The sequence below is a fragment of the Acaromyces ingoldii genome (assembly GCF_003144295.1).
Source record: "Acaromyces ingoldii strain MCA 4198 unplaced genomic scaffold FA10scaffold_1, whole genome shotgun sequence".
Classification (NCBI taxonomy): domain Eukaryota; kingdom Fungi; phylum Basidiomycota; class Exobasidiomycetes; order Exobasidiales; family Cryptobasidiaceae; genus Acaromyces; species Acaromyces ingoldii.
Window position 1 is genome coordinate 3,765,891 of NW_020290247.1, and position 21,817 is coordinate 3,787,707.

The window sequence follows — 21,817 nt, forward strand, 5'->3', positions numbered from 1 at the left end:
TTTTGAGACAACGCACGCGCGCCCTCGCACGGCTCTTTTTACGCACGGCGCTACCACCGCCTTTCACTCTCCCTCTCCCTCTCCCTTCCTGCAGTTGCTGGTGGCGTTCGTCGGCCTGTCTTTGCGTGTATTCGCTTTCGATCATGGCTACAATGGCAGAACAGGACGACGGAAAGGGCAAGGGTCGTGCCGTCGACGATGACCCTGTTCTTATCATCTTCATCCATGGCTTCAAGGGCTCGCAGGAGACAACGTTTGCAGACTTTCCCAATCGACTTGCGCACATACTCTCGTCAACAATGTCGCCGGGAACAAAGGTCCTCTGTGAGGTCTTTCCCACATACGAGACTCGAGGCAAGTTGGAGGCAGCCGTAGAAAGGCTGTCGGAGTGGGTCGTCGAGCGGTGTGCGAGGCTCGAGTCGGAGGAGGATGAGGACTATGGGTCAGGGTCAGCGCAGCACGAGCAGGCGCAGCGATCTGAGGAGAAGCAAGGCCTCGAGTCAAGCCCGAAGAGGGAAAGAAGAAGGAAGAAACGAGCAAAGGTTGTTCTCTGTGGCCATTCCATGGGTGGTCTCGTGGCGGTCGATGCCGCAATGAAGCTCGAGCAGGCCAGTTGGCCCGCCATCGTAGGGGTCCTAGCCTTCGATACGCCGTACTACGGCGTGCACCCGTCCGTCTTCAAAAACACAGCGACAAAGTACGGAGGATACCTGAAGCAAGCACACTCGGTCGGCTCGCAGGTTCTCCCCCTCGTCTCTTCTTTCTGGGCCGCCAAGGCTGTCACCTCGTCGGCGTCACCTCCCTCTGTCTCACCACAGCAAAGAATCACGGGAGCAGCAGGCGAGGGCAGTGGACAACAGCAGCCACAAAAGAGTCGAAACTGGATGTACGCTACGGCGGCTCTGGCTGCCATTGGCACAGGTGCTGCAGCGACAACGGCCACGTTCTTTGGCACGCCGGCATACAACTACCTGACGGATCACTTCCTCTTTGTTTCTCATCTGTGGGACGATAAGGCGCTTCGGAGCCGTCTCGAGGCCTTTTCGGAGAAGCAATGTCGTAGAGGAACAGTCTTTCGAGTCCTCTACAATAGGTTGCCGCCCTTAGAGCGTGGAATGCAGCCAAGGACGTTTGTGGTGCTTCCGTCTCAGGACGCTTCCTCGTTTGGCGCATTTGAGGCCGTCGACAATGCCGTAAGTGGTGCACTCAACCTTGCTTCTTCCTCTGAGATCTGCCTTGCTGACCTGTGCTGCCTTCACAGAAAGCTTCAGACGAAGTCGATGCGCATACCACGATGTTTTACAGCAGCTCTGCAAGCTACTATCAGATGGGCCTCCGGAGCGCACAACTCATTACGGAGGCCCTCTCCTCAAGATCGGCTTGGCACCTGGACCCGGACGCCGAGGCAGAAAGGCGTGAGCCCGTTGCGGAAGCGCAATCGCAAGATGAACTTCACCTCGACTAGGGAAGATTAATAGAATCCTGGCATGAACTTGCTCTTACAGACTGCTTTCACATGTGTACACCAGTATTTCATTGCTCTTTCCAGTCCAGACTCAAGTGGCTTCATGCTCGACCCCAGTATAATACATCATGTCCATCGTGCTCGTCGTCGTCGGCGGCGATATTCCGCCTCGCGGTATGCTCTCCTTCTTCATCGTCGTCGTCGTCATCATCCTCTTCATCCTCCTCTTCATGATCGCCTTCTTGACTGGGCCTCGCGCTGTGCCCGTACGTGTCCACCTCTTGTTGTCTCCTAACCATCGCTAGCACATTGCTCCGTGCCATCGTCGACATTGACATTGACGATGACAAACCCTCTCCGCTTCCTCCTCCCCCACCACTACCACTCCCACCCTGCTGCTCGTCGACAAAGAAACTTTCCAGATCATGCAGCTGACTGACGAGGTCTCCAAGATTGTCCAGCGTATCCACACCTCCCGCACTTGCCGGCTCTCCATCTGCGACGGTGGCTGCTTCGCCAGCGGTCTCTTCCGACACGCGCTTCAGCAACACCCGGTCGCCGCCTCGGCTCTGTCCGCGACTATGTCTTCTATGTCCATGGCTGTGTGCGGATCCATGGTGTTGATAATTATTGTGCTTATCAGTGGTCCCTGTGGCCGTCATCAAAGTAGGCCCGGCTGATGCAGACGTCTGATCAAAATCGACGAAATTGACCTCCCCAACCACAGGCACGCAGTCCTGGCCTAAACCCATCTCGCACTCTTTGAACACGGCCAAGATGTTGATCCTGGTCCTCGACGTGCTTTCCTGCGCATTCGCCACGCCCCACCCGTTCTCATCTGGGGTGCCGAAAAGCGTACTTCCAACCGCTTCGGAAGACGTCGAGGCGTTGCCCAGGTGGTGCGAGTGAGGATGTGAGAGAGTGCTATCCGGTCCGTTGCTGCCGCCGTTTGCACGCATCATCATCATCTTTCCGTCTGCGCTTGGCATGCCCAACAGCGACAATCTCAGCATCTGATTCGCACCTGGCCCGTCCCGGAGCTCGAGTTGCTCATCGAGAACCTCCAAGGCCTGGCTGCTCAGACCCGGAACGCTGAGCAGTCGCAATAGAGGCATGATGACCTCTGCTCCCATCTCTGCTAGTGCGGCCTTGCTTCGTGGATCCATGGCGGGTAAAAAGACGTTGAGGACTTTGAGCGTCTGCCTTCGGACCCATTCGAGGCTATTGAGCGTGAGACCAATGAGAAGCACTGCCAGCAGGGGGCCCAGGTGGGGCATGAAGTGGGCCTTGACGCTCGACATTGCCTGCCGCACAAGATCGTCCCTTGTTCGAAAGCGAGCCAGGGCAATCGAGGTGGCCACGCGCTGCAGGTCTGTCTTGTTGGACGTTCCAGCCAAGGCGGCAATATCGTGAGCGAGATCCCGAACCATGTCGGCGTGAGGACCGTGCGGTTCGTCGGCGAGCTCAAGAAACCACGGAAGAGAGGCGACGAAAAGGAACCCAAGCCGAGAATCTGACGGTCCGTCGTCGAGCAGTGTCGCATCTTGGACCTTGGCTAATCGTGCCAGTAATGCAAATGAGGCCGACGAGGTGAGCGACGAGCGCAATCCTCTCAGCACTGCTGTCTGTATGCCGCCAGGCTCGCCTTCCCAGCCATCGGGACAGTGGCGCCGCAATGCATCAACCACCGACTTGTTGCCAACGTCGACTTTGTCTAGCAACGCTTCGAGCATCGCGATCGCTTCTGAGAATTCACGCTCGTTGATCGTCGACAGACTCGCGACGTTGCACCAAAACAAGTGGGCAAACGAAGGCGAGATTACGTCCTCCTCGTAAGCCAGCAATGCCACGGGCGACCTAGCAACAGCCGTCAAGGTGACGAGCGTCTCGAGAGCAAACGCCTGATCGTCGGTCCTCGAGGCATCCGAGATAGTGTTGGAAAGCCGCTTGAGCATGTCGGCGAGCATTGAAGCCGAGACTCGGTCAGGAAGCAGGATTCTGAATGCTTGGAAGGATCGACAGGCCAAGTGTCGAATCGGACAAACAGTGGCCCAGTGCAGCGCTCGGGCACCCCATCGCTGGGCGAGATTCTCCGACAGGAGAGGCGAGCATCTCTGCAATATCGACACCACCTCCAGCAAGGTCGACCGCATCATTCTCGGTGTCCGGGCGTGATCAACGTCGATATCGAGGTCGGAATCGGTCCAAAAGATGGCCCTTCCTTTGTCGAAGAGGTTCTCGACGTCTTGATTTGCCTCCACGCCCGCGGCCGACGTGCGAACGAGCTGTTCGAGCATTGCCATGGCTTGCTCCTGGCTGAAAATTGAGACGCTGTCGACGTGCATGAAGATGGCATGCAATAGCAGCGCAATCTTAGACGAGAGTCGATCTGATTTCTCGTATGTCAGCTCGGCCACGTAGAGAAGTGCGAGTTGCCCTGGCGAGAAAGTCTGTCGGAACTGGCCGTGGGACGAACTCGAGATAAGGGACTCGAGATGAGCCACGTAAAGTCGGCGATCTCGACCAGGCACCGGTAGGACGTGACAGGGGTCATTGTCCAAGGGCTGCAGAATCATATTGGTGGGATCGATGTACGCGCAGAGCTCGTCAAATAGCAGCGGTGCCAGGACAGTGTGCGAAAGGCAGCTGACGGCTCGCTTTGCGTGCGTGACAAAGGTTGGGCTCCGCAGGTACAGTGCCTCGCTGACGAGAAAGCGCACGACGACGCGTGCATTCCTCTCGAAGGAGGCGCCTCCTTCGGCCAGACTGGCCCACATGTCCTGGATCTCGAAATTGTGCTCATCACCGTAGCGAATCGTAAGGGCCATGAGATTAGCCAACGCTGTAGTCGTTTGATAAGGCAGAGGCGAGCCGCTCGTCGTCGCCTCGACGCTAAGCTTCCACTCTTCGTTGGCGTATTCGGCTGGGACCAAGTCGATCTGCTGGAGCCACTCTGGTAAAAGGCCGAGGGTGGTCGCACGTCGCGCTGAGTCGATCAGAGGAAGCCTGAGCGTGTACTCTGAGAGGACAGCAACCTTGAGCGAGGCAAAGGCGAAGGCAAGAATGGACGAGATGTCACGCTGAGCCCGCAGGTACGTTGCGGGGAGCGGACTGCCGACGCCTCCTTCGATCGCATGAATAGGGCAGGTGACGGGGGCATAAGTCCTCAACAGGACAAACGCCCGTCGCCTGACCTCTGCCTCGGGGTGACCAAGCTTGATCAGACCAAGGCAGATAATCTGTTCAAGGGGCGTAGACTGGTCCGTTGCGGTTCCCTCACCGCTGGTGCCTTGGGCGACAAAGTAGTCGACCAAAATGCCAAAGACTGACTTGAGGATAGGCCGTTTCTCCGATTCTGAAAATGCCATGTCGATGGTCTGTCCGACAAGAGCCCGATGGCCGACATTGCAGTCCAGAAGAGATCGTAATGCACGCCTGGCGATGGCATTATTTTGTCGATTGGAGCTCTCGAAAAGGTGATGAAGCCAGGAGAGGAGACTCGCAGGCTCAACGGGAGGCAATGCGTGCGTTGATGTTGGGGGCTCTGAAGAGTTAGCGACAGGGATCGCGCCTTGGCAGAGGGCCGCCATGGCGCCAGCCGCGTGAAGGGACACAAAGTGAGTCTCGTTTCGCAGGCTCCAGAGGATGTTGTTCTGTTGTTTGTCATCACGATGTTGTTCGGCGACCGACGCCAGGAGATCGGAAAGCTTCGTCGGGCCGTCTTTGGCCGCTTGGCTGTAGGAGTGCCACTCGCCGAAGAGGCTGAACATTCTGAGGCGGGTATCAATGCCCAACATCATCTGAACCGACGATCCACAAGCTCCGAAGAGATCCTCGACGACCTTGCTGAAAAAGCGGCGGAGGCGTTGAAGCTCCCAGTCACTTCGCATGTCTGCATCAGTCAGAAAGTTCAGAGTATCGCGGATCCAGTGGAGAATGAGCGAGACAATGGCATCACGTTCTTTGTCGTACTCTTGAACACTATGCTGCCCTGCCGCCACCATGTTGGCAGTCGTGAGATGAATTACGTGGGCGACCGACGTGCGCAGCCGCTGATGCCTCTTTGTCTTTCGCTGGGGCGCCACCGTCATTCCTGCAATTGTACCCGCCGTCTGAGTGCGAGAGAGCGACTTCGACTTGAAATCCTCGTTCAGCTGCGAGCTCACGCTCTGCATCGTTTCGAGCAGCGTCTTGTACAGGTTCTTGTTGATGTTCCCCAATGCTGTCACGACCGAGTCTCTAAATTTGGCGTGGTCAGAGGCCAGGAAGGGCACCAGTCTTTGGAAGAGATCACGGGCGGCCAACGACCTCTCGCCCATGGCATCGGGCCCTCCTCGATTGCGCGAGCCCTCGGTCGAAGTCGTCGTCGTACACAAAGACAGGATATACATCCTCCAATGATCAGCCATGAGAGTCTGATCAGGTGCCAAAGTCGGACCGCCGATGCTGCTTTGGAACGAGCCGGCCCCTGAGGACGATGCAACATGAGCGCCTCCGCTTCCATTAAGGCTCCCCGAGCCTCCGCCCTGAACACCGATTCCTCCGCTTTCCCCACCACCTCCTACACCGTTGCTTGTACCACCAGCAACACCCTGTCCAGAAGCTGACGAGTTCGTACCCGTGGTCGTTGTCGTCGACGAAGACATGGTTCCCGCAGCGATGCCAACTGCATGATCCATCGACAGGACTCGGTTGGTGACTGACGTTCTGAAGACAGCCACCGTAGTTGGAAAGTGATCAAGACACTGTCGCAAGAAACGGGGAAGGACCTTGAGCCAGAGGGCATGCTCGGATGAGTTGTCACTCTCTGCGACGTCGCACAGAGTCTCCTTTCCACGAATCCACTTCGAAGCGCTAGCAGCCGCTTTGAATGCGCTAAGTCCATCTGCCTGCTCTTTGTCGTCATCGTCGTTTTCAGCAACAAATCGCGAGCAGGGCATGTCGAGAAGATGGATCACTCTCGTTGGTTCTTCGTCCTCTTCTTCGTCAATGCCGTCGCCAAATGAAGCCATCCGGTTGTTGGAGCTGTTCTGAAAGACTTCGTCGAGCACGGCGACGAGGCGGAGGACACTGATGGCATGCCGTCGCAGAGGCCTCCACGCCGAGCAAAGAAGGAAGAAGCCGTGTGCTTCCACCTCGTCTATGATGGCCCAGGCGCTCGTTCTCTCCATTTCCCATGCCCTCTGTTGAGTCGATCCCTCTACCGAACCCCGAAGCTGGGCAAGCCAGATGTTGAGCAGCTCCACCCACAGCTTGACGGCCAGTTCCACTTTGGGTAAAATTGTCGTTTGTGCCCGATGTGTCTCCCAGAAGATTGTGTCAGGTCGGAATATGTAGCGCATGAAGCCAGTGACGATCGTGGATGCACCTCCAGGACTGCTGCTGCCTCGAGGAAGCGAGGCGATGCGACGGAGGCTTTGCGAAGCCGCGTCGGCCAGGACAGGGTCGGCGCTGAAGTGTCCTCGATACAGTGTCGCCAAGACGCTCGAGAAGGGGATGCTTGAGCTAAGGCATCTGGGCCAACTCTCAAAACAGACTCGTAAGAGATCCATCGAAGCCTGGTGTTCGCGGTTGTAGCCCACTCTGAGACGGCTGGTGACGTGAACTCGCCAGGTGAGACGGTCTTCATCATTGGCGCCCGTCGAAGACGACGTCGTTATCGCTGCTGCTGCTGCGGCGGCGGCTGAGGCCACGCCTCCCCCTGATGCCTGGCGGCCATGAAGTTGATGAGTGTTCTTTTCCGGTAACGCTACGACCTGCTCGTCGAATACGACGACCCCTCCAATCTCATGATCGCATATAAGGGCGATTTTGCCGATGAGGTCGTTGAAATTAGCTTGTGCGTCTCCAATTTCCGGCCTTGGGAAAGCAAAAGCTTCAGGGAGCTGATCGCCCAGTCCAGGCCTTTCCGCGTCGTATCCAGAGATGGACGAGATGGACGAGAAAGTTCGGGCAGGTGTCGGCATAGGCGGCGATTCCGCTCTGACGTAAGCATCCAAGGTAAGAAGCACAGCCCGGATGGCGATGGTCATGCGTTGTCGCGATAGAGCCTCGGGCTGCAGCGATAATGTTTTGCCTCCAAGAGCACTGTGTCGGAGAAGGTCAAGGACGAGGCCGCACCCAAAGTCGAATTGGCGGTAGAGGACCAAATGAAGCATGACAATGTGGGGGGTGAGGACGACTGTCTCGGTCGGCACGATGTTGGACCGATGAGGAGGGAACCAAGTGCGGAAAAATGACTCGAGACGCTTTGTGGTTGATGTAGAGCTTTCACGACAGCGAAAGAGATACGACCACAACAGGCAAACGGCAGCGTTGAGCACAATCGACCGGGACGCTCGATCTTTGAGCTTCGGAATACCCGCCTCGATGCAGGCGGACCAGGACCATTGCGCGCCTGAAGACGAAGAGGACGACGAGGAACTCGGGGCGTGTAGAAAGCGGTCCTCGGGAGATACGCAGAGGACTGCAACATACAGTGGATATGCTACAGCCCAATACCGAGGTTTTGCGACCATTCCCATGGCTCGCGGCGCAATTGTCTCTAGTGCTTTGGTCCATGTCGGGTGGTGAAGCTCAGCTGACGCTGACTGAAGGATGGGAAACAGTTAGTCATAGGGAGAGAGATACGTTGTGAGGACCGCTCACTTGGGCCACAGGCAGTAATAGGTTGGTCAGTGTTTCTGCATAGGCGTATTTCAGCCTTTGGCCGTGAGCGGCGGCGTAATTGCGAGAGACGGTCTCGAGGAACTCTGCCCCTTCTTCGAACAATTCCATGGGGTAGGGAGTGATGGGAAGATGGCGCATACCAACGATGGCCATCTCGGTCGCAATCTCGGTCTCTTTGGACGAGGAGGATGAGACCTGGTTGCGTTGCTGCTGCTGCTGCTCAAGGAAGGCGATGAATCGATCGCCGACTGCGACAAAGCTGGCCTTGGAAAGTACGCCCAGCAGCATTGAAGCCGCGTCGAAAGCCTCGGCCTGCATCCTTGAGGAAGGTAATCTCTCCCTGCCGCATTCCCTCATCAAGTCGAAAGCTGTCGCTTGGACTTCTGTCCAGTGTCGCTCGGGCATAGCACCTGGGGTGAGCTGCGAGGCCACCTTGCCCAAAGCTCGGGCCAGGAGGTAGGCTGAAGCCAGCTGCTTCCTTCTCGTCAGAACTGCCGCCACGTCACGTACGCTCGAAGACGCAGTAAGTCCAAGCTGCGTACCCGCCATTGCGCCGCGGACATCGGCCACATCGACTTGATCGGCCAGGACGGCGCTTCGCCATCGGACGAGGCTGTCAATGACGGCTTTGGCATTTCGTTTAGCGACATGAGCTAACGAATCTAGGAGACCTTCCATCGTCGCATCGACGTCGGGGCCCAAACTTTGGACCAGGCTAGGATCGGGTTCGTCGACACCGCCGACGGTTGCCTTTATGCGAACACCCGTGAGAGTGACAAATCGACTGGCGAGCACGTTGAGCGCGTAATCGCTTGGCATCCTCGGCTCCTCTATCCCCACGCCCTGAGGCAATTGTCCTGCCGAAGCAGCCATAGCCATCCGCGACCTCGAAGATGAAGGATTTCTGGGCATGTCTTGAAGACGTGGCGTGCTTAAGCCAAGCTGGAGCTGGGTTGCCGTAGGAGTTTTGGAACCCTTGCTGGCGCTGCCCGATCGCTCCCTCTCGCGACTGTTGCGTTGACCGTGTCCCTCATCAGACGTCGTGATAACCGAGTTGGCAGGACTGCCTCGGAAGAAGGGTTGTGGAGGCAACAAGGGATCGTCGTCGAAGCCGCTATAGTCACTGAACCCATACCCGTATCCATAGCTTTGGCCGACAGCTCCGTAAGGCGTTTGCGATGCAGCGGTGACGTTTCTCGCACTGATGCCATCGCTGGATGATTGGTAGCTCCCCGAGCGGCCGTGGCCGTGCGTGAGCCAAGGGGCAGAAAGAGCTGCATCGTCAGTGCTGGGACCGCCCTTGGAGAGGGAACGTGCGTATGCGGTCCGAGGAGGTGGTGGCGTAGCGCTGTTGAGCGACTCTGGGAATGGAGGCAGAGGGGGAGGAGGGAGTCCGGATTCAGACGTTCCATTCGAGCCTGCAAAGCTCGTCGATGCTGCGTCCGAATAGTACGAGCTCTGATGAACGTGCTTTCCCATGCGGCTCCGCGTAGACAATGCGCTATCGTTGCGGGCATGCCTCCCAATCGGAGGAATGTCATTGGGCGGCGAGCCGGGCTGTCCACTGACAGCTATGGCCCCTGTGAATGGGTTCCTGAGCATCGGAGGGTAGTTTTCTTGAGGCGAGCTGGATATCAGAGGCGCCGGTTGCGATGCGCCACCTCGAAAGGCTGCCTTGAGCGAGGCAAAGCTGCCCTTTCTCGGAAACGAGAATCCTCCACTGCTGGATCCAGGCCCACCCGTATTGCCTCTCGCAGGCCCAGTGCGAGAGCCACTGCTTGAGTCAAAGCTGGCTCCAGATCCAGAACGAGAGTGGCGCTCCAATTCTGCCCCTCGAAAGGGCCGGGGAGGCGCGTCGAGAGGGCCGCCCACGTCGTAGATTGCATCGTCATCGAGGTCGGGAATGGCAATCTGGGCGTCCATTATGCTTGCGCTTCCGTCCGCCTCTCTCTGAGAGCGGGGATAGGATCCTTGACAACGAGAGTACCTGCCTCTCCTCTATTTGTCGTCAATGGTCGGTCGACCTGTGCTGCCCGTTAGCCGCCCAGTCCGCCGTCATCAGACAGAGGAAGCAAGCAGCTGCCTCCATGGCGTGCGAACTAATGAGCCTAAAAATCCACTACGTCCATTGCTCCTCGGCCGACGCGATTTTTCCTCCGTCCACAACAGGGCAGGACAGGCGCGTCGGCTTTCTTCTCGTCTGCCGTTTGGATCAACACCGAACCGAGCGAGGGAAAGAGAGAAGCCATGCGGCTGGTCTCGGCACCATTCGATGCGCTCAATAGCTCCTATACAGAGGATGCAAACGACTACGGCCCTTCTTCGAGCAGAGTCCAGGTTCATGTGGTGCCCTCCGACCATCCACATGTTCCAGAGCTCGAAGATGCCGATCGGCAGGAGGCGCTGGTGACGGGCGAATGCATTCTGCAAGAGGGAAGCCGCGCTCTCGTGCTGGCAAGAACGCCGCCTTCGACATCATCGATTTTGGAGCTGAGATACATTCCCCTCTCAGCCGACCTTCCACCTGCCTCTCGACCTCACCAGCTCCTGTTTCCTGCTCCCTTGCTCGGGGCCAGGCTGACAACCAGCACCGATGGCCTCTCTCTCGTCATTCAAGCGTGCACCATCACTGCGCATCTCTTCAGGATACGATTGCCAATCGATCTGTTGGCTTCGTCGTCGTCCACCATCTTGACTGACGACATTCCCCCTCGATGGGTCAAGGAGCAGAAGCTCTCCTCGGCAGGGCCCGACGTATATGGCAGCTCAAGTGCGATCAGCTTGAGCCATCAATCTTCCGACCTTGGAATTCATTTGGCAGCATGCAGCGATGGAAGGATTCTGAAGGCAATATGGAGAGATGCCTCGACGGAGGATGAAGTTGAGGGTGAGTCTTGTCCCTCCTCCCCTCCGACTACCGAGCTTGATTAACTGACTTTGTCACTCTTCTACTGTAAAGGTATCTGGCAAGAGTCGACTATACGAGCAAGCAACTTCTTTTCGGGCATGTCCCGTCTATTTAGCCGCACTAACGTCAACGGCGCATCCGGACCATCTGTGGAAGTGCGAGATGGAGGCTCTCCTACGCACCCGTTGGGTATCGAAACCTTTGTCAGGTCGTCGTCGAGCGAGCACACCCTGGCTATTTCGGCGAGCAGAGACCGCAAGCTCAGACTGTGGGACCTGAGCAGCGATGCTTGCATTCGAGTCATCGACTTGCCATTCAACGTCATGATGGCCGATGCACCGCCAGACAACAGCGAGGACCTTGTTGTGGTGGACGGTCAGGAGGCACGGGCATCGCTGCCAACAACGGCCAAAATTATCATCAAAGCCTACTCTTCGTTCGAACACGACGCCAGCAGCCCATATCCGCTCTACTTCGTCGTATTCGTGCCAACATCGTCTCTCACCGGAGGCTTCTTTGCGCTGTACGGCGTGCAGTTCGACGGAGCCCATCGCAAGGGTACGTCAGGATCCCAGGCGGGTATGATGGGCGACGTGGGCGACGTCGATCTTCTGTGGCAGAAGGAGTGCGACATCGACACACGCGGCCCACACGCCGAGCTGCGAGACGTAGCAGTGCTGCCGACCAAGGACGAGCCCGGCACAAAATGGAGACTGTGGTCGCTGTGGGATGTCGAGGGAAAACCCCTTTCCAAATACACCACGGTTGGCGAGGACGAAGCTGAGACCTGGTCCACGGTGTCGACACCAGTGTTCCAAGCGGCTTTGCATGGATCCGAGATGGACCAAGATCTGGGTGCACGCATGCACATGATGCAGTCGGGCTCTGACATGGCCACATTCTTCCTCGAGAGGGTTCTCGAAGCGGGCCGATACACATTGAGCACCCTCGACAAGGCTGTGACGCTGTATGCGGACGATCTCGAAGCCCATTGGCCCGAAAATATGACGAAGCCGCCATCACTGGCAGCCGATGCCGAATTCAGCGGACTCGCTGAGCAGATTGCCAGCCTAGTTGGCTGTAATGTGCAGCTCGAAGCCGATCCTGCCTCGGGTGCGCTAGGCTATGAGTCGTACTGGGGCGCGGTCCGACGAGAGTGGAGTCGGTTCGTGGGTATTCTCGACGACCTCGAGGCAAAAGCTAGGTGGCCTGTCGGTTTCGTCGATGCGCTACCTACCGATGACGTCGGCCGCGACTCCCCCTTTGTTGTCTCGTCCGAGCTTCTTTCGCTCCCCGTCGTCGAGGATGGCGGCTTGATCTTGGAGCGGCTCTCCTCCACCTTGGCCCCTTCGAGACTCGAGGTGTCGCCTGCATTGGCCACGACACTTACTCAGGCCTTGCGCGCCCGCTTAGAGCGCGGAAGGATTCTGTCTCAAAGAGAGCTGGACCATCTGCTGCAAATAGCGCAGACGTCAAATGGATCGACCTTCTTCCACTTGGTCGGAAACGACGCCGATGCACTCCAGGGCATCCTCGACATTGCTGTTTTCGCACAAGAGCTGTTCAACGGACTCGAGCGGACGTCGACTACTGCGTTCGAGGCCGCCCTCGAGGAAGCCGTCCACACTGAAACGAGCTTGCTTTTAGAGACAATAGTTTCAGAAGCTTGGATTCAGCACGTACAATCAGAAATGGTGCAGGAGGAGGAGGACACACTGACGTTGAGATTCCAGGAGCTCAAGGTCCGCCTCGATCTGGACAGCGTGGATGGTCAAGGACTCATTCTCGCTCTGCTCGATACTCTCTTCGAGGGTGTGCTTGGCCAACGCGACACAGGCATGTCTCAATTGTTGCTCAGAACCGAGCTCGGTGTCGCCCTTGCCTCGGACTCTTTCACTCAACTGATCTCTTCAAGGCTTGCTCTCGTTCGGTCACTGTGCTACCTCGTCGCGGCTGTTGCATCAGACGTCTTGTCGCTCACCACCGTCGATGTAGCAGAGATCGTGTCCCGCACCTTGATCGCATGGCAACGCCTTGTGGCACTGCACTCTCTTGTCAGTCTAGAAGGTCCCCCCGAGACGGCCGCCGAAGAGCCTGTATCCGAGGTCCTTATCACAGGGACCGGAGCCGAGCTCGACGCCGATGCTGTCGCAAACCGCATCGATCGCCTTGGGTTCTCTGAGAACAGCCCATCGACCTTCATCAGAGATGTAGGCACGGGAGACGGTGTCAGCGACGACATTGCGATCCTCGATGGAGTAGCGATCAACCCTTTACACGCCTGTCTCATGGCAGGTCACTTCTTCTCAATCGAGGAGGGTACCCAAGGACTTGCACTTTCGACAGCTGTTCCAGCCTTTACCTCCGCAGTCCTCGGCTTCGACTGCTTGTTCGAAAACGACACAGCTTCTCTCGGTCTTACACGAGCATGGGCGATGCTTGCGCACAATCTTATCGTGGTGGGCTATCCGTCCGCGGCTGCCTCTATCTTGGCAAGATTCTGGCCCGGCTGTGCCTCGTCGTATCTGCTTGGTCGGTGCGCCGTCATGACTGGCAACGCAATCGAGGCGGCTCGACATTTCGACGACGTCGCCAGGACTCTCATGAGCCCCGAGCAGTTGCAGGATTTGCAGGGAGGGGAGAGCGACGACGAAGGTGCGATCCTCATCTCGCTGCTGCCATCCCCCATACGGTCTGCGCTGGGCACAACAGAGGCCTTAGTCCTCTTTTACAGGCATGTTGCCCTTTACATGGCTTCGCTCTCAGCTCATGAAGCCGTGGCTCGATACGCCAAACTTGCTCTGGATCAGACCGAGCTCGTCCAAGGGAATCCTTCGGTCTATTCTCCGTCATTGACGCGGGATCTCTGGTTCGCCCTATTCCGAGCCCAGCTTACCCTCGGCGACTTTGAATCGAGCTATACGACAGTCATGGCGATACCCAAGACGCTCCACGATCTCAAGCGCGACTCGCTGCGAAGCCTGATTGGCGTCATGTGCGAGTCTGGCCACATTGCCCAGCTCCTCAAGATGAGCTTTGCGGGCGAACAGGCAGAGGTGGAGAGGACGCTGAGCTTCAAGGCAAGGAATTCGGACCCGTTCACGACCAAGCCAAACTACTACAGAGTCCTGTACTCCTTCTACACGAAGCGTGGGGACCTCAAGAGCGCCGGTGCTGTCATGTACCAGCAGGGAACCAGGCTTGGGGACATCCGCAAGCTTGCTGCCGTCGTCCGGCCCAGAGGCGGCAGGGGAGCAGGTAGCGCCAACGCCTACACGCTCGACAAAGAGGAAAGCATCGATCTGGCTATCTTAGAAGCCAATTGCTATCTGGCCGCCGTCAATGTCCTTGCGCTCATCGAGCCACGCGATGCTTGGTTCGCCGACGCCCTCCCGAGACGCTCTCAAGAACAAGAGGATGAGACAGCAGGCGAAGAGGAGAACCAGGCTTCGTCTTCGGTGTCCAAGCGGGTCCGGAACCCAAGAACTGGCTTGACCTCGTACATTCCTCGGTCGCGTTTCGCAAGCGACTCACACGAGATCAGCATCGTCCGTTTGGCAGACGTCCGGAGGCTGTGCCGCCTGTGCCTTGCTAGACTCGAGCTCGCTCCCTTGTTTCCCGAGGTGGCCCTCTCGCTGGATGCCATGAGCGCCGTGCTCCTCTTTGCGCGTGTCGACGAGTTTGACAAGGCCCTGACGTTGGCCAGAGACATGGGTCTCGACGAAAGCGGCGTTCTCGCTAGCTTGACGGAGCGTTGCGTCGGCCTGGCAAGGGTCGAGGAGGCCAAGCGGCGAGGAGAGGACGAAGCCAACGACGACGACTTGGATAGTGATTTTGAGGCTGAGGAAGCCAGGTTCCTCGACTTGAGCCAGTGGAGTGCAGCTTGGAAAGGAAGGACATCGAGCAGAGCGTGGAGATATCTTAGGCTTCAGCTCGATCTTTCGTCGTCCAGCTCGACCTCAGCATCATCATCTTCACCTAGAAAAGCGGTGCAAGGGAGTGACGGAGGCGACAAAGAGGCAAGATGCAGGATTGCGGTCCTCGACAAGATCCTGAGCCTGGGTGCCTGGCAGTCTGTGCCGAAGTGGCTTGTCGAGTGGTTCAGGGTGAGTGTCCACCTCAGCGCGAAGGTGTGTTGGTGTTGACGACTGATCACTTGTTCTTTTCTGCAGATGAAACGACCCGATGTTCTCGTTCGGAGTCTGTCGAGCCATAACCTCATCGATGCGGCCCTCGATGAAGCCCTCTTGATGGTGCGGACATCGACAGACGGCGAGGTGTCTGCGATGGAACGCAAGCGAGCCAAGACGGCTGCCCAGTCTACGTGGCTGCCATACCTCGTCATCGATGCCTTGCTCGTCAGAGCCGAGGAGCCTTCAGAAGGTGGCGTTGGAGGCAGTGGGAGCATGGAAAGGAGAGAAAAAGCTGGGGCGGTCAAGAAGGCTGTTAGAGAGCGATTGGACAAGCTCAAGGGTATGGAGAGGGTCTGGAGGGGCGAGGTAGAAGCAGACGAGGCTCGTGCTAGACGGTTCGCGTCCTCTTCCGTCCAGAGGTCCTCTTCACTTTCGACGCCGATGGAGATGTAACAATGTTTTCACGAGATGGCAAATGTCTCTACTTGCATGTTTTACAGCAGTTCTCGTCTCTTGGGCATGTCAGCATGATGAGCCACTTGTGAGGTGTATCTACTTGTGCATGATGAAGGATACGCCGTCGCGGATTGGCAGGACGCAGACCTCGACGCGCTTGTCTTGACGGACGACCTGGTTGAAGTGCTTCAATGCTCCCCCATTGTCGACCCTCTCGGCAGTTGACTCGGATTGAAGGCCGTCAGTGATGGGAAGGCCCTTGTAGAGGACGTTGTCAACGAGGAGGACGCCGTTCTTGCTGAGCAGGCCGCGATCGAGGATTGCATTAAAATAGCCCAGGTAGCCGGTCTTGTCCGCATCGATGAAGATGAGGTCGAATGGCTCGCCATTGTAGCTCTGGAGAAAATCGAGAGCCTTGCCAACCTTGACGTCGATCTTGGACGAGACGCCAGCCTTTTCGAAGTAGGGTCGGGCTAGGTCCTCAAAGTACTGATCGATCTCAAGGCAGACGACCTTGCCGTCTGAGGGGAGCGAGCTGGCCACACACAGCGTCGTCGTGCCTGTGAACATGCCGATCTAAGAGATGTAAAAACAAGTAAGCGCATGAATTCAGTGAGGAGGGGGCTGGAGTCAAACTCACCTCGAGAACCCTCTTTGCGCCGACGGCCCTCGCGACTAGGGCAACAAACGAGCCTTCATAGGCGCCAGCAGACCACGAAGGGTTGACCTTGAACGACACCTTCTTCTCTTGGTAGGCACGCGCCCAGTCGTGATGGATCGTCTCATGGATCAGCGGCTGCAGGCCCGGAGGACCGCCAGAGGAGACACTGTCGAGGTAAGGGTCCAAGCCGTTCAGTAGCCGGTTCGCCAGTTCGAGTCGACCAATGACAGACTGTCGGTCCGCGTCGGTGAGCGACGGAGAGCGGAGCTGGTCGAGCGAGGCTTCGACAAGCCTCGAGACTGTCAGGATGGGTGTCTCAGCGGGCACCACCTCGGACATGGTTGGGGGTGCGGTCGATGGGGATGGGTGAGGAGGGTCAAGAAGAAATAAGACGCGCCTTTATATAAGACAACCGCCGTTTGTTGGAATGTCCGTGCCGAGCTCCTCGAATGAAAAGGGGTGCAGCCGACCGGCGAGCTCATCAAGCGCTGACAGCCGAACCAGCTGTCTTCAACAAATTTCCGCTCCGCAGTGCTGCTGCTATCGTCCGACTTCACAAGCGGGCCAGGCTCGCAATCGAGTGTGTCTGGACACCTTGCTCAAGCTTTGTCAGCAACGCACGTCGCAGCCATTCCTTCTGGCTGTCATCCTCCCTCTACACGGCATGGGTCCCGCCCATTGTTCGTGGAAGGGGGAAGACAAAGCATTGTGTGGCTGACTCTTCGCCAACTTTGAGCTCCGAGATGAGCCCATGTTTCATTATCCGAAGCCGCTCGTGAGCGTCCGGCATGCTGAGCTTGGCAGGAGCTGGATCTCCTTCGCAGTGGAGGTGGCCCGTGCTGCCTTGGGACAGGGCGCCCCTTTGAAGCGCACCCAATTTATTCGTCTCTATCCAGAAGATCGCAAGCCTGAGTTGTCACTCTCGAGTTTAATGTTCACCAGAAATGTGGTTTCATCGATCAAGACCAAAATCTGGGGCAAGGACACAGGGACGGCTGACGAGAGTCGTCCCGCTTCGCAACGGCGGCATGCTGCGAGCCACGCTTGGTTGACGGAGGCGAGCGAGGGCTTGGACTACCTCAGGGCAAGAACCCCTTACCCGTCGTACTTGATCAAAGCCATGTTCGCCTACCACGCAGCTGCATTCGTCAACGACAGTAAGCCCAGGTACGAGGCGGCATTGGACCTCGGTAGTGGTCCGGGCCAGCTGGCATTCCACTTTGCGACCAAATTTGACAAGGTCTTTGCACGAGACCCCTCCGAGAGTCATATTGCGATGGGTCGCAGCCTGGCCATGCTGGCTATCACGGAGGCTGATGAGCTCGAGAGGGTGGGGCTTCCAGCTACGGACGGCCTTAAGCTCGATTTTGACGTAGGATCTGCTTCGGAGCCCAACATCGATGGACAGGTCGACAGCATCGTGGTTGCAAACGCCTTTCACTGCTTTGACTGGTCAACACCGGAGTCTACTTGGGACCTATGGACCACTTGGTCGAAGCTGCTTCGACCCAATGGGACCATCTTTGCCATCGGCCTCGTCCCTTCCGTCGGGCCGCTTACTGGACCGATGGCCGAGAGGACAAGACCGTTGCGCCAGCTCCTGATGGGCGCGTCTTTTGATAGCAGGAGCCCCATCTCGCAGTACTACACTCACCCGCAAATCCGGCTGGGCGCTGCCGAATTCTATTCCACCGCCATCATGCCTTGGACCCTAGGCGATGACAGCCTGACGAGAGCATGGCACAGCGAGTCGAGAGGCTACTTTGTCTTTGACTTTCCTCGAGACCTCGAGCTTCCTCCGGGATTCAACAGCCCAAAAAGCGACGAACCGCTTCCCGCTTGGATGCCCGAAGACGTTCAAAAGGCTGTCTCGGTGGGCAACGACGCAGGCAACGGTTTTGCTTACGCGAAGGACCCCTGGCGAACCACGACGCCTCGAAAGATGGCTCAGTGGGTGAGGCCTCCCTTTACTCTCGATGTCTTTTGCATGATCTGCTTCATGGGACTGACGCTCCAGGCTCCTTCCTGCAGTTCAGATCGCTCTCCGGCAGCACACGCTACTACAAAGACCATCCCGAACAGAAGCTGCGCATCGGGCGAGAGGATGACATGGTTGCCCGAGCCATCAAGGGTGCATGCGAAGAGGGCCGGATCGGCTACGATGACGTCCTAGAGCTCCACCACTCCGCTTCGCTCCTAATGCTGCGGAGGAGCAATCGACCGTATACCTGAGAAGACCAAGCTCTCTCTCACTCTCATTTGAGTCTCGAAGGAGCGATGCTCTCACGCGTTATGTCCTTGCACCGCACAGACCGCTATGCTGTCATCATTGGCATGACAGCTGGACGATTGAACCCTTACGACGTCATCCCTGCGGTGCCGTAGCTATGGAGATTGATTGGAAGCCATGGCGGAATGCTGCGGTGGACCGCAGGAGTACGCACGGAGGAGGTTCAAGAGCGAAGACGGCGGAAACAGCGAAATGAAATTCCCAAGAGGCCCCTTCCGTGCGCGACGGGCACACGATCCGAGTGCCCGAAGAGAAGATGCATCGCGCCAACGTCATCAATCCCCCAAGCTTGCCGTTGCGGCGAGCACCGTGCGCTTGGGTGGGGCCCGTGTTGGCCCGACAGAATCTTGCATGCGTTGTCCAGCCCACTCTTCGAGAGGCGCCGCCGCTTTGAGAGTGACCCTGTCGGGACTCCGGAATCCCGGCTATAGCATGGTGGCTAAGCCTAGCGTCCAATCACGCACTTTGCCTGCGGCGGGACAGAGCAGGTCTTTTCCCCCCCCCTATTTATTCTGCGCTCGAAAAAGGGAATGCTAATCAATGTGGAGAGAAGACAGCTTCGGGCACTTTGCCCTTTTTGGGAGAGAAAAGAAAGAGAGCTAAAATAATGTGCTTGGTTGCTGGACGGCTAGAGAAGCAAGCGCTCATCTGATCTATATACGTAGAGTACTGTATGTACTGTACGTCTCCTTTGCGGGCAAACATGCATCTCGCCGGCAGGCCAGAAGAAGCGCACAGATCGTGAGGCTTAGGGGAATCCGATGAAAATGTCCTTGTCACAATCACGGCACTCTGAAATGTGCCTTGTGCAGCAAGGATGCGTCAGCGAAGATGCGCCCAGCCAGGGTCTACGAAACTTGGGACAAAAGAATAAGCATAAAGAGGAGCCTTTCACAGTCCTGTGAGCCGCAAACAAGAGACTAGGAAGACATTCCCTCCCTCTTCAACAATCTCCTGAGCGCATCGAGGAGCAACATGACGCCGCCTTCATTCCTCCTCTTCTGCCTCGCCGTGGCGGCACTAGCATGCTCCCAAGCTTCGGCCCGCATTGTGGCAATGTCTGTCTCAAAGAAGCACCAGCGACCAGGCAGGCCCTTTCAGGTGCACTTCCGCACGACAAACTACATCGCCAACAACGACCAATATACAATCGCCTTTAGCCTCACGCCAATCAATCACAATGACGGCAAGTCTCTAGGCTCGTCTCCGTTCCAGGTCAGCGATATCCGCCACGTCAACAAGCGCCCACCTGGGTTCGACGTCAATGTGACTATACCTGCCGACTACAGATTCAACAATGCCACCGAGTACCTTCATGCCGCCGTGTTTGGTACCGTAGGGGCGAGCGGGGCCGTCACCGTCGACTACTTCAATACGACACTCATCGTCCCAAGGACACCTTCGCCGTCCTCTGCTTCCTCAATCTCCAGAGAGTAAGAGCTGGCGTAACTGTGGCCCTGCATACTGTCTTTCGAGGGATGAGATGCTCAGTAGTAGCTTATATGAAGCAGTGTGTCGCGCTGATTCTAGGTTGAGACAACAATGGACATTTGATGCATGTTAAAAAAAGGAAGAAAAAAAAAGATACGAGGGCGGAGATGACCTCCTTTTGTTCAGGGAGCGTGGTAGAACTGCGTGGCTTCTGCGATCCACCAATTGATCTCCTTTTGGTACGCATCGACAGGCCTCGGAGGCTTGATCGTCCTTGTGCCCCTGCTCGCCTCTTTCACGCCCCCGAAGCGCTGTGCGATCCAGTCGGTCCAGATCCACTGGGCGGCCGTGCATGCACCATTGTGCGACACGCCGTCGAGTTCGACATATTCGATTCGGGCCTCTTTGTACATCTCCATCGTCTTGTCGACCCACTTGCGCGTTGCATCGACGCACAGCACGGGGTCCTTGTTCCCGTGCAAGACCAGCATCGGCCCCGCAATCGGCTTGCCTCCGTTGGCAATCTCCTCGTAGTAATCCTTGTACCTTTCCCACACATCCTCTTGCAAGATGCCCTGCACGGCTCCTGTGCCCGCAGCCTCTGCGTCGGCAACGTTGGAGCTGGCTTCAAGAAAGACGGAGAGAAAGATGGCCGTGTTGCCCCGGAGCGCTTCTGTCGTTGCCAGCCGCTTGCGGCCCGATTCGGTCAGGAGCGTGTGGAACACATCGAGCTCCGGGCGGTACTGTTGGAGGCCGCGGGAGTTGGCGGCGGCAATCACCGACCTGATTGGCTCCAACTGGTCGGGTATCAGCGTGACGGGAGACAGGGCGACAGCGCCGAGGTAGCCATCGATTGGCTCGCGGGCTTGGCGCTGCGCGACGGCCCACGCGGAGGCGCCTCCCTGAGAGTGGCCAGCGGCGACCCACTTTTTCGAAAGCTGGTCCGGAAAGGCTTCTCGCGCAGCAAGCACGGAATAGACGACATCGTTTGCCTGGGCGGGGCCTGAGAGGTACTCGTGGATGATGGGCTTTCCGTCCCCGGTCCGTGCCACGCCAAGACCGGCGTAGTCGGTGGCCACGACGACATAGCCTTGCATCGCTAGTGGGAACGGGCCAAGGTAGTGCTGCCACAGGTTCTTGTACCTGGACGGCGCAGCGTCGTCGTACAGCCCGCTCGTGCCGTGCGACCAAGCAACGACGGAGCAGCGACCCTGGTCGTCGAGCCGAGGTGCGTGGGGCCAAAGTATAAAGGCCGAGACGGGCACGGGTGCGCCAGCCATCGTCTTGCTCTGGTAGATGAAGCGAGAAATGGCGCATCCGGGCGGAAGCGAGAATCGCGAAGTGTCCAGATCCCGTTGCAGCGTGATCAACTTGCCTGGTGCCGCGCGGACATGGCTCGCGTCGACCCGGTAGAAGTCGTCGTCCTGCGGAAAGGCCAGCTGCGTCTTCTCGTACTCGAGCGCGTCCTTGATTAGCTGAGGGACTTCAGCCATTCTTGTACTATTTGTATCTCCTTATTGTCGTTGTCTTTGTGTTTTGTTCTCAGAGTCGAGTGATGAAGAGGGACGATGTGAGAGCGGAAGAGCGAAGGTTTGGTGCATGAGAGATGCGTGGTCCGTGCGGCTCTGTTCTCCACAACAGTCGAGCCCCCTGTAGATCTCGCAGTGCTTCGTTCTCTCGCTCACATGATGTTTATCGATCTCGGCATTCAAGCGATGAGCATGCTATCACATATTACGGTCAGACACGGGCACCTAGTAACCCTAGAACACAACTGTCGACATTTTCCTTCTGCAAACGCCCG

The 21,817-nt window shown here is 57.4% G+C and overlaps 7 protein-coding genes across 7 annotated transcripts; 4 read left to right on the forward strand and 3 right to left on the reverse strand.

Moving 5' to 3' along the window:
- Positions 1-193: 193 nt before the first annotated feature.
- Positions 194-1,697, forward strand: FA10DRAFT_277749 (hypothetical protein). Its single transcript, XM_025523400.1, has 2 exons — positions 194-1,193; positions 1,262-1,697. The coding sequence occupies exons 1-2, from the start codon at positions 300-302 to the stop codon at positions 1,463-1,465; spliced, it is 1,098 nt and encodes a 365-aa protein (XP_025381306.1). The 5' UTR covers positions 194-299; the 3' UTR covers positions 1,466-1,697.
- FA10DRAFT_226487 (hypothetical protein) lies at positions 1,567-9,007 on the reverse strand (the record flags this gene model as incomplete). Its single annotated transcript, XM_025518690.1, has 6 exons — positions 1,567-2,004; positions 2,170-2,333; positions 2,421-5,957; positions 6,033-7,173; positions 7,222-8,055; positions 8,114-9,007. The coding sequence occupies 6 exons, from the start codon at positions 9,005-9,007 to the stop codon at positions 1,567-1,569; spliced, it is 7,008 nt and encodes a 2,335-aa protein (XP_025381307.1).
- Positions 9,008-11,093: 2,086 nt separating this feature from the next.
- Positions 11,094-15,288, forward strand: FA10DRAFT_41465 (hypothetical protein). The gene has a single exon (XM_025525468.1). The coding sequence runs from the start codon at positions 11,141-11,143 to the stop codon at positions 15,185-15,187; it is 4,047 nt and encodes a 1,348-aa protein (XP_025381308.1). The 5' UTR covers positions 11,094-11,140; the 3' UTR covers positions 15,188-15,288.
- Positions 15,289-15,506: 218 nt separating this feature from the next.
- FA10DRAFT_274202 (hypothetical protein) lies at positions 15,507-17,070 on the reverse strand. Its single transcript, XM_025523208.1, has 2 exons — positions 16,272-17,070; positions 15,507-16,207 (listed from the first exon to the last, which is right to left on the reverse strand). Exons 1-2 carry the CDS (start codon positions 16,629-16,631, stop codon positions 15,728-15,730), a joined length of 840 nt encoding a protein of 279 aa, XP_025381309.1. The 5' UTR covers positions 16,632-17,070; the 3' UTR covers positions 15,507-15,727.
- A 153-nt stretch (positions 17,071-17,223) lies between these two features.
- Positions 17,224-18,524, forward strand: FA10DRAFT_224541 (hypothetical protein; the record flags this gene model as incomplete). The annotated part of the gene is made up of 2 exons (XM_025518610.1): positions 17,224-18,246; positions 18,324-18,524. The coding sequence occupies 2 exons, from the start codon at positions 17,224-17,226 to the stop codon at positions 18,522-18,524; spliced, it is 1,224 nt and encodes a 407-aa protein (XP_025381310.1).
- A 963-nt stretch (positions 18,525-19,487) lies between these two features.
- On the forward strand, positions 19,488-20,137 carry FA10DRAFT_264694 (hypothetical protein). The gene has a single exon (XM_025520754.1). The coding sequence runs from the start codon at positions 19,558-19,560 to the stop codon at positions 20,017-20,019; it is 462 nt and encodes a 153-aa protein (XP_025381311.1). The 5' UTR covers positions 19,488-19,557; the 3' UTR covers positions 20,020-20,137.
- FA10DRAFT_264695 (alpha/beta-hydrolase) lies at positions 19,918-21,580 on the reverse strand. The gene has a single exon (XM_025520755.1). It carries the CDS (start codon positions 21,504-21,506, stop codon positions 20,196-20,198), a length of 1,311 nt encoding a protein of 436 aa, XP_025381312.1. The 5' UTR covers positions 21,507-21,580; the 3' UTR covers positions 19,918-20,195.
- Between the last annotated feature and the right edge of the window lie 237 nt (positions 21,581-21,817).